The sequence below is a fragment of the Mandrillus leucophaeus genome, unplaced genomic scaffold (assembly GCF_000951045.1).
Source record: "Mandrillus leucophaeus isolate KB7577 unplaced genomic scaffold, Mleu.le_1.0 Scaffold750, whole genome shotgun sequence".
NCBI lineage: Eukaryota > Metazoa > Chordata > Mammalia > Primates > Cercopithecidae > Mandrillus > Mandrillus leucophaeus.
Window position 1 is genome coordinate 373638 of NW_012108142.1, and position 14611 is coordinate 388248.

The 14611-nt window shown below is 41.9% G+C and overlaps 1 protein-coding gene across 2 annotated transcripts in view; it reads right to left on the minus strand.

The window, feature by feature from the left end:
- The window catches only part of MYO16 (myosin XVI), a 655611-nt gene that overhangs the window by 80946 nt on the left and 560054 nt on the right, over positions 1-14611 (minus strand). For both annotated transcript variants that reach the window (XM_011966244.1, XM_011966243.1), the window contains exons 30-31: positions 9958-10204; positions 7756-8024 (exon numbers count right to left, since the gene is read on the minus strand). In XM_011966244.1, coding sequence (XP_011821634.1) covers positions 7756-8024; positions 9958-10204 — 516 coding nt within the window. The remainder of the gene's footprint in view (positions 1-7755; positions 8025-9957; positions 10205-14611) is intronic.

A 14611-nucleotide genomic window follows, 5' to 3' on the forward strand; every position in this document is an offset into this window, starting at 1 on the left:
TTTCCAGTCTGCAAACTGCACTAAATCCTCATGAAGGCACAAGCAACATGTATCCAGCTCTTGTTCACAACTGCCACCCACCGATGACCACTGTGTGTCACCTGATCTCCCTCCCGTGTCTGAACAGAAGCGTGCATCACAGTTATTCTCTGCCTGTCCCTCCAGTGTATTTTGGTTGTGTGGGGGATCTGGTAACTTGTCTTTTTGGCCATTAGGTCTTCAGATGGAAGAGGACACCCTTGAGGCGCTGTCTCTCTCAGGAATCGTACCAGAGGCACTGGCACACCGGGATCTGATTTAGAGGATGCGATCTGGCCCTTGAACCTGAGCCAGATGTGATGCTGCAGGAGGCTTTGGGGAGTCTGGGGGAGGGGTGAGTATAGTTTGTATGAGAGAGGGATACAAATTGTTTTGTCCAGAGGGTGGACTGACACAGACGGTACTTTCCAACACCTTGGCCACCACAGTATATCCTTTCCAGAGGTAGAATCTGTTTCTCCTTTCCTAAACCTGGATGGGTGTTTGGGACTGAGGTGATGAAAGGAACGTGGCAGAAGGGAGTTTGCTCACCTCCCACGCTGGCTCCCTCAAAGCGAGGCTGCATCTACCGCTTTCTCTCTCCCAAAGCACATGCCCCCGAAGCACTGACTCTCCGTGAAAGAAGTTGGATACCCTGAAGCTGTCATGCTGCCCAAGCAATGCAGAGAGATCACATAGACAGAGAGAGACACCCAAGGAGTCGCTCTCCTCAGATGGCTGAGGCACCAGACATGACTGTGACCAGCTTTCAGATGATTCCAGCCACCTTGCTGCATGAAGGACCACGTATGACAACGGCCTCAGTGATCTCTGTTGACACCCAGAGCCTGAGAGGGGTAGTAAAACAATCACTACAGTATATAAATCTAATTTCTGGGTGGGGTGCTATGTGACAACACGTAACTGCTATAGTATTCCCTGAAAGTTTGCTTCAGATGTGGTGAAGAGCCTTTTTGCATTAAAAAATTATAAATAAAAGTAGCATGTTTGTTGAGAGGCTGTTGAGAACCTGACTCAAGGGTCCAAAGCTTGCCTATGTGACATGGGACAAGTTACACCACTGCTCAGTGACTTAATACGCTTCTCTACATAGGGTCATGATGACAGTCCTACTAGGTAGGACCATTCTACAGATGAAAGATACTTAGCTTAATGCCTGTACATCGTAAACATCACTAAGTATCCATCATGACCCACATTATCACCGCTACACAACCAGAAACTTACCGTGAGAGATAGAACTGTTCCTTAAAGTGTGGTCTGGGGTTCAGTAACATCAGATCACTAGAGTGCATTATCCTGTTCTACTCCATAACAGTTAAAATGGAACCTCTGGGGGGTCAGAACTGGAAATAGTCATTCTTTATAAACTAAAATTAGAAAACCACAGTTAGCAAATTAAAGTCTAATTTGGTTTGTGGCTACTTCTGGATGCATGTGCACGTGTACACATGCTAAAAGTTCATTTGCAAATACTGGTTAGAGGGTTATTAAAAATGAATCTACATCAACAGTTTTCTTAATTTTTCGTCCTAATATTGATGCATAAAACATTTGCAACTACTTGATAAAGTCAATGAAATAGAGTAGGGAAGACAGTTCACGATCACAGAATACTTTTAGGGCAGGTTCTGGGATCCTAACGGTAGCTTAGGAGTCAGACTACATTCTGAAGCCATCTTATTACATCATAAAGTTGCCTCTTGTCTGAACTGCTGGAGAATGATACGGACATGTGTGTCATGTTAGGAGATCTACATTTTCTCCTACAAAACATTTTCCTTTTGGTATTTTTGCAAAGGCATGTCAGTGACTTTTAAGTCATCTTCTGCGCATAAGTTATTTGGTCCCATTCTCACAAGAACAAAATACCTGCATAGTTAATCTGTGAGAAAAAGGAGGAATGAGATGCTTGTTCATCCAAAATAAATAGTGTCTGCATATGTGACTCTCCTCCATTTTCCAGCACTTCTAGTGTGATTGTGCTGAGTTTCAGAGCAGAAGCAAACGGAGCACAGAGCACAGGACCTAGGACATAAAAGATGCTTAATTAAGTGCCTGCTAGCTGACTGCTCAGGCTGCATACATCAGTGGATATAGGATGGGTTTACAATCAGTTGCAAATTGGACAGAAAGGGCTTCTACTAAGCAGTCATATGTCGCAACCTTGTTATAACTTTTCTTTCTTGGTGGGAGGAGCAGTTCAGGCAATATCATTGCCTTCCCCGCCCCCATCTTTACCCTCCCGACTGCACTTGATGCTGTTGACATGCCCTTCCTGAGCCTTTCGCAGTTCCCACGGAGGGCAAGGTACTCTGTGGCCCGGTGTGCACCTATCACACCCTCAGTGCTGTGGCTGTGCTTCCCCTGTAATCTGTTTGACCACTTATCTCCCCACCTGGTCTGTCAGGTCCTCAGAGAGAAGCCAGGCTCATGGAAGACACTTAATTACTATTTGTTGAATGTACAACTGCGACATAGGTGGTGAACTGTGCAATTGTGTTCTGTTATCCTCAGCAACACATTTCTCCAAAGAGCATTCACAGAAGACCTAATTTCTGTCCATTTTCAGGTAATAGAAAAAAAAATTTTTTTAAGGGCTTCTGTTAAAACTATGTGGATAAATCCAGCCTTGACACATTTCAAGGGTACTTCTCGAACCTTGGCAAATTGTGCTCCCTCTGATATACTGATAGGAAGCACATTCTCTTTTAATGAAGAGTGTAGAGAAATAGATTTCTGTAACATGTATTCACTTGATAAGTATTTGTTGAGTGCTTACTATGTGACACATGTTGTTCTAGAATGAAGACAGAAAGAAGAGAGTAAAGAAAAGAAATAAAGTTATTTCCAAATTAAGCCACACAGCTGAATCATGATTTGTGTCTACACATGTAAACTGCGTTTTGTGGAGAATGGAGTTGTACAGCAATTTTTGAAAAAAAAATTATAGGTTCATTAAGGTATAATTTCCAAGGAGGAGACAGCTGGAGTCTGAAGGGAGGGTGAGTGTGGAAGTGTCCACATAGAACGGTGAACAGTGAGGACTAGAGCTGCCTGAGAAAAGCTTGCTTCTGCAATTTCACCTTGAGCAACGGTCACTCCAAGCCAGGCACAGCACCACTGACATCATGACTTAACTGCAAGTCCCACATTTTAGAATTTAGTATCCATTTCACAAATGAGGAAACTGACTGTCAGAGGCTTCATTAACAACAAAGCTAAATGCTTGTAACTTTGCTCAGCACTTGCTATGTCCTGGGCAATGAGGCTCTACACTCCTTTGCTTCCTAACTCCCCAGAAATAGCCGCTGCCGTGCTTCTGCTGTTGCTGCTCCTTGATATACATGGGCTTGGAAAGACTGAGTCACTTCTTCAAAGTCACACGCATGAAATGCAGGCTTATATTTAACTTCGGTCAGGAGACAATTCGAGAGAATGTTAACCGTCTTTGGGAGAAAGGCTGCACCCGGTGTGTGAGGAATGAACTCTGCAGAGCAGCACTCCAGCTGGGAGGCCCCGGCCAAGAGGAAGTGAAAACGAGGCCCTATCTTTCCTTTCCTAGCTACTATTTGCAAAGAGCAACTGCAGGCTTTTATTCAATGGCCAAAACCGCAATTCCTTTTGCACCGACCTAATAAAAACATGGTACTTTTAAATAGTTGTCTCTAGCTTGCTAATAGTTTGCAAAGAAGTGTTAACATTTATTGGCCTGCAAAATTGTTTCATGCTTTTGAGGTACAAAGGAAATGAGAAAAAAAAATTGTTCTCTATCCTGTTTTCCTTCACCACAACCATTTTTATTGGGTGAGGACCCACCAGGAAAGACATGTGCTAATAAGAACAAGGATAAACACAAAGATAACTTTAAAGTGACCTTGGGGCTGGTCACCCTACAATCCTTGGCCCTTGGTCTCCAATCAGATCTCCTTTCACTCTATAACCATCTGAACTGATTCACAGCTTTATTTGTAAAGGAAAAGAATTTGAACTTGATTTTTTAACATGCCAAAAAGGATGGCTCAAGTACAAAACCAACTTCAGCTGCCGTCCTCAATCCTGTGAAACTAAGGTTCACCAAGCATTTTGGAATAGTGATCAACTTTTCTTCCTATCTTTTGACAGAAAGGAGAATAATTTTGTGACGTTACTAGGTGCAAAAAAATTCAGGATCACCACTTGGTAGACACACGAAGCATTTAGAATCAGGGTTGTCTAACAGAAGCTTCTGTGATGATGGAAAAGTTCTACACCTGTGGCTACTGAGTACCTGGGAAGTGACTAATGATGGAGGAATGACATTTAAAATTGTATTTAATTTTATTTACTTTAAACTTAATTGGCCACATGTGCCTAGTGGCTACTGCATTGAACAACAAAGACTTAGATGATACTTGGATTGTGTTGGACTGAGGGAGATGTCTAAGATGCTAGGATCAATTTCATCACTGTCTTAACTCAACCACCTTCAGCTCCTGACATAGGGGCACAGAAGGGACCAGAACCCCGTCTGACAGCTGGCTTATCACGTGTGGGTGGAGCTACCTTTGCAATCATGGATTAGAAACCCAGACCACTGACAGACTGGGTGGCTAAGCTCCTGCGCTGGCCTTCTCTGACTCCCTAATGCTGTAAAAACTAATCAGCAAGCATGCTTGAGCAGATTAAGCTGTTTAATTGTCTTATTCTTAAAAATATACAGTATTGAGAGCGCATGCCAGAATGCAGAAATACATCTCTAGTTGCAAGAGATCAAAGACTTTCTTTTTGTGGTGGCGGCTGTAAAGTAACCAGCATGAAGAACTAATGTATTGTAAGAAAGAACAGATAATGTAGATGGTAAAAAGGAAACCATGTATACACTTGCCCTTTGACAAGCTTCTGAAAGGTCTGCTCACCAGGGTGGGACATAGTGGACAAAACGCATCTCTAAGTACCTTATAATCACATATCTGACAAAATTAGGATCCAAGAAACTAAATTTTACATAAATATCTTGCATGCCTAATGCTATCACATGATGTATTTTGATAGCATGTAATAAGGAAATTAAGAGTTATTATGCTGTCCTCTTTATTAATCTTTTTCGGGGTCACTTTGCTTTCGTGCGTGTGTGTGTGCACGTGTGTGCGTGTGTGTGCGTGCGTGTGTGCAGGCATGCGTGTGAGCGTGCGTGTGTGGGCGTGTGCGCATGTGTGCGTGTGCGCGTGTGTGTGCGCGTGCGTGCGTGCGTGCGTGTGTGTATCTCCTGTCGTTCCTGAGTAACCTTTATTTTAATTGACTCTTTGTTTTTGCTGCCCATATGAGAGTGCTCTCGGAGCTCAGCCTCTTCCTCACTATTTGATCTCCTTTCATAACATGTGACAAAGTGGCCCCCCCATTACTCCAGGGCAGTGGTCTTTTAAGGTGCACACAAACCTTTAGCTTTTCCTAGATGTTACAAGCTATTCTGAGGCCTCTTTATGCAAATTTCTAGAGCCTGTTTGCAGGGTTCAAGCTTGGATGGGGCTCTATTCTCCTTTTGCTGCAATTTTCCATCACATTTCATGACTGTTTTTTCAATGTCTGATACTATCTGGAGTCTTAATTTCCCACCCTCTCCATCTCACAGGTCTTAGCATCTTAGATACCATCTTCCTCACACAAGCTGCCAAAAATCTTTCTTGTTACTCTAATCACATCTTTTTGAGATACGGGCCGCAAATCTAAAATGGAGGCCTGAAGTTGGAACAGTGGCGATGAGATGCTCCCCACTTTCTCAGGGAGGGTGCTGGTGGCTCTCTTAGATCGTGGGCTTCTCCTGGTGTATGTGGCACCGGGGGAGAATGCCTCATATCTATGGAGGTCCTGTTCTAATTTACATCTAAGTCCACATCGATGTCCACTTTGAAGACTTTCCTAGGGGTGATCTCATCTAATGTCATTTTACAGCTTTTCTTATTGTCCTTATCACCAGGACTCTAAAGACACAAATTTGGACTCTCCTCCCCAAAGTCTTAGGAATTTCTCCTCTACTTTGATCTAAGTATTGTTGATACGTGGCTCATACACTAAGACAGTAACATTTTGTAAGTAAAAAATATCCTAAAGATCTATTCTTTTTTAATGCCACTAATAAAAAGCACTTTGAAGAGTGTACAGCATGGTGACAATAGTTAATGACAATACACTGTATTCTTAAAAAATGCTAAAAAAAAAAAAAAGAAAAAGAAAAAGGGCCTGGCACAGTGGCTCATGCCTGTAATCTCAGCACTTTGGGAGGCCAAGGCAGGCAGATCACTAGAGGTCAGGAGTTTGAGACTAGCCCGGTCAACATGGTGAGACCCAGTCTCTACTAAAAATACAAAAATTAGCCAGGTGTGGTGGCAGGCACCTGTAGTCCCAGCTACTGAGGGAGGCTGAGGCAGGAGAATCACTTGAACCTCGGAGGTGGAGGTTACAGTGAGCTGAGATTGCACCACTGCACTCCAGCCTGAGCAACAAGAGCAAAACTCCGTCTCCAAAAAAAAAAAAAAACTAAAAAAGTGGACACTAAGTGCTCTTAACACAGAAATGATGGCTGTGTGAGGCATGGATTTGTTAATTCACTAGATTTAACCATTCCACAGTGTACATATACTTCAAAACAACATGTTGTTCATGACAAAAACATACAATTTTATGTCAATTAAAAATAAATTTGAAAAAAAAAAAAGAAGTTGGCTAGGATGGACTTACTGCTTCAGGCCTCTGTCCCATGTCTTCCTACCACCTTCTTGTCAGTCATCCCAACACTGAGCTTACGGAATTGCTGTGTTTTTGTATTTGGGGTTATTTATTTACTGAAGGAACTGTGTTTCATCCTGTGTTCAGATATTATTTTCTAGTGAGTTCTACCCAGCCGTTTCATTTAGAATCTCAACCCCTGTTCCACCCTATACTACTATCCTGGGTCTATTTATTTCTCTCAGCAGCAACAATCCACTTCTAAAGTATTTACTCTTTCACTATGTTTACCATCTGTTTTGCCACACTAGAATGTAAACTCCATGAAGAAAGATATAGACATGCCTAGAATAGAGCCTGATGCATAGCGGGTGATCAATAAAATCTGTTAAATTCTAAGCGTTCTGCTAAGAAGCCCTTCCTTTATTTTTCGCAATTCTTAAAATTAATAATTAAACAGTAATTGTCTCATTACTGATCTATGAGATCTGGCTGAGAAAAACTGCAATGTTCCCTTTTGAGCATCCCTGTTTCTAGACAATGGATGCAGAAACTTTTATAATCTAGTCTCAAAAGTTTTCCTAACAGTATTCTCCTGCACGATGACTCTCCTCTGGGTAAATAATTTCACTTATCGTGTGATGAAGCAGTCTTAATTTTTTATTAGATTGTGATAACTGGACTGCCCGATGCATTTTCTTGACTTTCTAACTGGTGAACCTTTACATGGAATAGCTGCTGACTTTCTGAATTGATTTGATGCTGCTCTTTGGAGGCAGGGGTGGGGATGGGAGTTAAGGAAATGCCATGTAAGTAGCTTTTCCCTAAGAGGCTTAGAGATTTGAATAAATATTATTTATATTTAATGATTAAGAGCTGCTGGCAAGCCAACAATTGGATTTATTTCTATTAAGAATACATTAGGGCCACATACTGCCATGGGCGCCCCAAGGCGAAGTCAGGGCATTCACGAGCCCGGAACACGAGGCTGGCTCCCTCCCCAGGGCTGACCTTCATTGGCTGCTTCCCTGGCCGCAGAGAGACAGGCGCTCACAGCCTCATAGGAAGCACTCAGTCGGGTGTTGGGGTCCCTCTTTGGCTTGGGCGGAGGCTGTTTCCGTGGAGATGGGAGGCTGCTGTTGTCATCCATGCTGAACACTGAGTGCAGTGAAGGAGACCAGATGGACGGGCCAGCGAGGCACTGGCCCAGGCCATCCACGGCCATGCAGACTGACATGGAGCTGGGGTGGAAATGCCTGGGTCCACTCTTGTCTTCGGTTCTTAGGGGGAAACAAAACACAAACAGCACCACGCCAGAGAGGCCCAGATGCATTATTGCGGTAACAAGGAACCTGCTCAAGCAGACATAATGACGGCTTTTTGGCAAGCAGCCCTTCCTGCTGTGGCTGGAGGACGTGTGCAGCCCTCTGGTGACCAGTTGGTCCAGAGAAGGCCACCCATCCTCTGGCTCGGGCTTTGTGATGAAAAGCACATGAGCCCGCGGGATATCCATCATGATTACTTTTTAAACATTCTCACACAAATGCAACACTACTTAAGGGGCTTCGTATTTTCCATCAGGCACTCGCTGAATGAGTTCTTCACACTCCGATTATTAAGCAAATCAAAAAACCAGAATTTCAATCTGAATGATAATTTCTGGCAAATCCATCTTAATAGAGAGTTACTGATGCATCAAATACTGGGAGTTCATCACCATTTCCCCTCGCAAGAGGAGGACAGACTCTACTTAAAACTCTCAGAAATTTACACTTCAGTGTTCTCTTTCTCCCCGTCACTCTCTTTCCTGCCATTTAAATTCTACCAGAAATTATTTAATTATGTGCAGAGCTGTTATTTCTCCTTCTTGACTCTGTATGGTTGGCCAGTGCCAAGGAAACTGCTGGTATCCAGTAAATAAACAGAGAAATACTTCTTCACTTAATTTTGTATCAGGAAAATACATACATAATCAAATTGAGAAATTGGGGTGGCCGTTTAGTTCCAGCAGAGAAAATAATAAATATTATTTTGGAAGTCATATAAAATTAATAGTTATCTTGTTTAAAAAAAATTTCTTCTGGCTTCACATGTCAACGTAATCATGTGCTAGCAAGATGCCAATGCATTCACTCTACAAGGAGTTTCCAAGCATTTGTTTTTATAATTATATCTTTCTGTGGCAGAACACCAACAGGGCTAGAATCTACCACAAGGCAGAGCCAGCCGCCCATGTAGAAAATGAAATAGCTGAAGATGAAAGCGTGGCACTCAGTGGATAATTTGTTTTTCCTGTAATGTTTAATTACAGTCTTTTTTTTTTTTTTTTGTACAAAGGGGATTTTTTTCAGTATTTAATCACTGAGATATTTGAAGCTAATTAACAAGATACACATTGCCATTTCCACTTTAATAAAAAAAAATTGACATCAGCAGAAATGGGAAAGGAGAGTCATTTTCAGTGAGAAACTACAAGATATTACCAAGTTTCTATAGCAAAATAAACATCTCCCTGACGATAAATTAAGGTCCAAAGGAAGGAACTCCTTGCTCTCCCTCTTAGGTGTGTGGTGGTTCATGAGCGTCTTCATCGTTCTCAGAGAGAGGAGAATGATCAAATGGAGAAGGACCAGCTGGTCTTCATGTTTCTGTTTTAAGCTAAGCATCTCAAGTGAACTTTTAAATAAAAAGCTTTCCCCAAAGCTTGCTTCATTGGAAAAGAGAGATGTGACAGTTTACACAGGGATATATAATACACTTACAATCTATCGAGTTCACTTTCTTTCATGTTTTCAGAGTGGTATCTCCATTTTTTGGGTCAGATTTCCACAAGTTTCTATAAGCCAGTCTTATGTCCGTAACACTTGTGTAAAAATGTCAACCCCCAAGCTATATAGTTTTGCCAATACAGAAACAGTAAATGCTTTAGAACTAGAATGTGCTTGAGGTAGTTAAGTGACACAAGCATGGCAAGTGAGGCAGTCGTCATCACATACGAATGAAGGAACGCAGCAGCCTCGAACTCATGAGAAGACAGCACAGGAAAGCATCTTTTTAGACTGCTGCTGTTTCAAATAACAAACCACGCACACCTGTTCCTGTAACTCCTGTCATATTATTTGATCGAACTCTGCATTAAGGGCTATATGAATTTTCATGACTCCATTGAATCAATCACAAAGGTAATTAAAGTTGCATGCTCTCTGCCTTTACCTTTTGCTTCCTTCCTCTTGCGTGTTCCTGACCTCTAACTTCTCTTTATGATAGGGAGCGTTCATTTCACTGCGGAGCCGGTCATTTTCCCGGGCAATGTCTGAAGCATTCTGAATGACTAGGGCATCATAGGTTTTCAGCCCCATGTCCTCTGTGTTCTGCAGAAAGCTATTGATAGAAGTCACCTCTTGTTGTCTGATGCTCATTTTCTGAAGCAGGTGCTGGCGTGCTAAAAATCCTCTGATAACTTTTATAGAAGAATCATGGGTCAGTAAACGGAGGAAAAGTGAAAAACTCAGACATGCACAAACAAAAATCACAATATACTTATCTCTGAGCAGTTATAAAATAAGATACATTTAACCCAGAATAAGAATTTATCTAAATCAGCAGTGATAACACTAAAGGCAAAGCACTTTGACCTGAATGAGATCTTGCAGGCAATACTGATGATAAAGGCCTCCACACTGTTTTTGGTGACACAAGCTGGACACTGATGGACTGGAGTTAAATCGATGGGAAAGAACTAGGTCCAAATGACACAGAATTTGGGGGTATGCCTCCAACTGCAGCATTTTGGGACGCACGAATCATCTTTCATTACATCACATTATTACATAAACACCTAAGGCTTATGGGGTTTGTCTTTGGAAATATCATGCATATATTGTTTCTAAGATTATGATTTAATTCTTAAGAGAAATTAACACTATATTTAAGACTCTGGAAAAAGACTATATAAATACAGGAATCTATCCTGCTCTCTGGGAGAGGACGGCTAGAAAAATGTGTAAAAATTGGGGGAAATGAGTGAAAATGCTTTGAAATCAATATGTCAGTAACAAATACAAGAATTAAAAACAAAAGACCACCATTTAAAGGGACCTCTGTGTGTAAGACACTCTATTACCTCATTCAATTCTGAAACTCAATGACAAAACATACCACTACCTCAATTTCAGACACAATGGCACTTCTCTTAGTGAAACTAAGAAAGTTCCTCCAGGTCAACACAACCAAAGAATAGTAGAGCCAGGGTTCATATGTCCCCAAGCTTAGGAGGTGAAATTACATTTCCTCAGCCTGCAGTTGCACAGACCTAATCTCTAACTCTTCAGGGGGCAGATCACCAACCAAGAAAGTCACAGGGAAGCCTATTTGCAATCAGTGTTAGAAAGAACTTCCTAACCGTCAGCACAGGGTGGAAGTGGATCAGGCTGGCTCATGAAAGAGTTGCTTCCCAGGCCCTGAGTGTGTACAAGGCCAGCACAGTGACCCCTTCTCATGGGTGAAGTGGACAAGTGCAGGTGGAGGAATTCTGATTAGCGTCTTTTCAAACTTTATGATTCTGTCTCTCCCAATTTTAAAAGTTTCTGGGATTATAAGGAGTTGGTTAAGATGACAGAAGATGGATAATTTCAGGAAAGCCAATGTCTGCGGCAAAGCCACTTTATTCTTGCCCTTGGGAAAGGAAGAAGCCTATAAATTATTAAGTGCTTTAAAATAGTCCATGGTTATAAAATAACAAATATGAGGGGTACCTATGACATTGACTTTGATGTCTTTACTTGAGTAGCTGGTGGAAAGTTGAACAGAACATTCTACTATGATGGCTGAAGAGGAAAATAATATGTGGATATCTGAAACGCTGAAAGCGTTTTTTTCCGATGGCACTACTGAAGGTTTAGTTATGTTGGAATGCAGTGGCATTAAGTTAACCGTAAAACAGTCATTCTGAAGTAACCTAAAGGAAAAATGTTAAGCAGAGCGGTACGATCAGATTTCCAGGAAGATAAAATGTGGAATAAAGTGGAGCAGTAGGAACCAATGGGCACCTCGAGCGAGAAGAAGGCAGAACGCTTGAAATTGGCCTGTTCACTTGTTCTTTCTGGTTACACTAAAACAAAACAAAACAAAACAAAACAAAACAAAACAAGGAAGACATTGGCTTTCGGAAGAGAGAAAGTGAGTATATTCAAGATGTTTAATCTCTTGGAATAAAGAGAAGATTAATGTGGATGTGCCAGACTTCTCCTGACCTCCCACTACAGCACAGCTATTCACTGGATTCGCATTCACCCGGAGTCTATTGTCCCGCCTCCAGAAGACCTCATTTTCTCACACTTCATCCCACTAGCCTTTTAAAATTCTTTAAAAATGTTACACCAGTTGCTAAATATTGATATCTTCAATAAGGGGCAACTGGTAAAAATAAAATTGTCACTCATGGATGCTGATGTTTATTGTCTTTCAGACAAATTCAGAAGACTGCTGCTAAGACACCTGCCATGTAAGGTCTTAATTTCATCTGAATGAAATGAGCATATACAGTCAGAGAAAAAACTTCTGGTAGGAATAATTTCAAATTAAAATGATTAAATTTAAAACTAAAAGTTACAGCTTTCTTTCCCCTGGACATTTTTAAAGAAAAATATAGAATTCTTAAAAAAAAAAAACTGGAAATGCTTCCAGATCATATAAATTTTTAGTAAATTTAATATTAGCAAAAAGCATTGAGGGAACTGTTTTAAGAGCTATGAAAATAAAAATCAATAATTAATGCTTTGCATTTAAAACCCTGTAATTAAAAAATACTCATATTCATTATTTCACTTATGCAATATGAGATTATGGTTTCTATCTTGATGTCATTTTTTAAGACTTTTTTTTTTTTTTTGAGATGGAGTTTCACTCTTGTTGCCCAGGCTGGAGTGGTGCAATGGCATGATCTCGGCTCACCACAACCTCTGCCTCCTGGGTTCAAGCTATTCTCCTGCCTCAGTCTCCTAAGTAGCTGGGATTACAGGCATGCGCTAACATACTGGGCTCATTTTGTATTTTTAGTAGAGAAGGGGTTTCACCCTGTTGGCCAGGCTGGTCTTGAACTCCTAACTTCAGGTGATTCGCCTGCCTCGGCTTCCCAAAGTGCTGAGATTACAGGCGTGAGCCACTGCACTCGACCTTTTAAGACCATTCTTAATTTTTATCTTTTGAAAAGTGAACAAGTAATTACAGTTCTGTTCATCTTTTCTGTTCCAGATCAATAGGGTACAGCAATTTAATCTTTGTTAAATAGAACAGAAATTTCTAATGGGGCAAAACTTCTTCTTATTATATTTAAGGGAAGTTTTCAGGAGAATTTGTGATACCCTGTTCTGTCTTTAGCATTATATTAAATGAGACTCTCCCTGTCCCAGTTTCAGCTGAGGCTGCAGATAAAGCTCTGGATGCCATAGGTCCTGGGTGGGGCCTGAGGCGTTGCTTTGCTAGCCAGATCCCTGGTGAAGTTGGTGCCACTGGTGTTCCAGGGAAACGTGGGTTGGGGCAGGGCCAAACGTGCAAATAGGACTTGCAAGGGGGAGATCCAAAACAGACCTGTGGCCTGCCCTCTCCCCTGCGCTGATGAAGGCTGACGTTAAGAAGGCCAGGTCATCACACACTAGAAAGAAGATGCCTCCTTTACCAAGAGGTGGCAGTTGGCCCTCTCTTGTCCAAGACTCCCCCTTGCCTCAGCCTGGTAAAAGTGGCTTCAGGAGGCCACCCAGAGATCTTGGCATGTGGCTCCTTGGGGTTGGGAGCCACTGTGCACTGTGATATCTCAGAGGCCACGGCTGCAGTTTTCACAAGGATGTGGTTTTCACAAAGAACGTGTACAGAGAGAACAATGAGACTCCAACAGAGGGTCTGCAAGGTGCCCAGGGGTTGAGGGGTGAGTTGCAAATGACCGGCCAAAGGAGGATGTTGCCAGTTAGAGAAGGAAGTCCCTGAAGTGCTCCGGAATATGTGGAAAGCTGTTGAAGTTTGCCCCAGCTGGAGGAGACCAGTGCCAGAGTACACCTGTGTCATCAGAAGACTTGCCAGAAGCAGGTCTTTTTATCTTTAGAAGACTTTTTATCTTCCTCAGAAGACACCTCCTTACTTCTTCCCCTCCTCATTAACCCTGGGAGACCCCGAGGCAACCTGAGTGGGTAGGGATCAGTCCCATGTCCAGTAAGGATGGGACAGGCCTGCAACAGCCAAGAAGGATGTTTTAACTTAGAATGAAGTTCTGAATTTTGATCATTATTTGAGCTGGATGTGTTAAAATCTGAACAGAGACTAGCATGTAACAGGGCTTCTTATTTATTTTTTTCTAATTTTGATTTTTTTTTTCTTTTAGAGGTGGGATCTCACTCTGGCACCCAGGTTGGTGTGCAGTGGTAGAAAAAGCTCACTGCAGCCTGGAACTCCTGACCTCAAGGAATTCTTTACTTCAGCCTCCTGAGTAACTGGGACTATTGTTGCGTCCCACCATGCTTGGGAAATTTTTTGAGAGATGGGGGTCTCACTATGTTGCCCAGGCTGGTCTTGAACTCCTGGACTCAAGGGATCCTCCTGCCTCAGCCTTCTGAGTAACTGGGATTACAGGTGACTTTTTATTATCAGAAAATGAAAAGACCCATTGGAGATTCACACAGGGGCATACCTGAATGAATCCCACAGAAAAAGTGGACACAGGCTTGAGAAGAATAAAAGTGATCTGGGGATCCTATTAGGTTTCCTTGTTAAAGAGTAACTGTTTCAAATATATTAGAATTGAGTTCACTATATCTTACTAAAAGCTAGCATATAGATCATTTCTCCCTCTTTTATTATTCTTTCAGGAATATATATA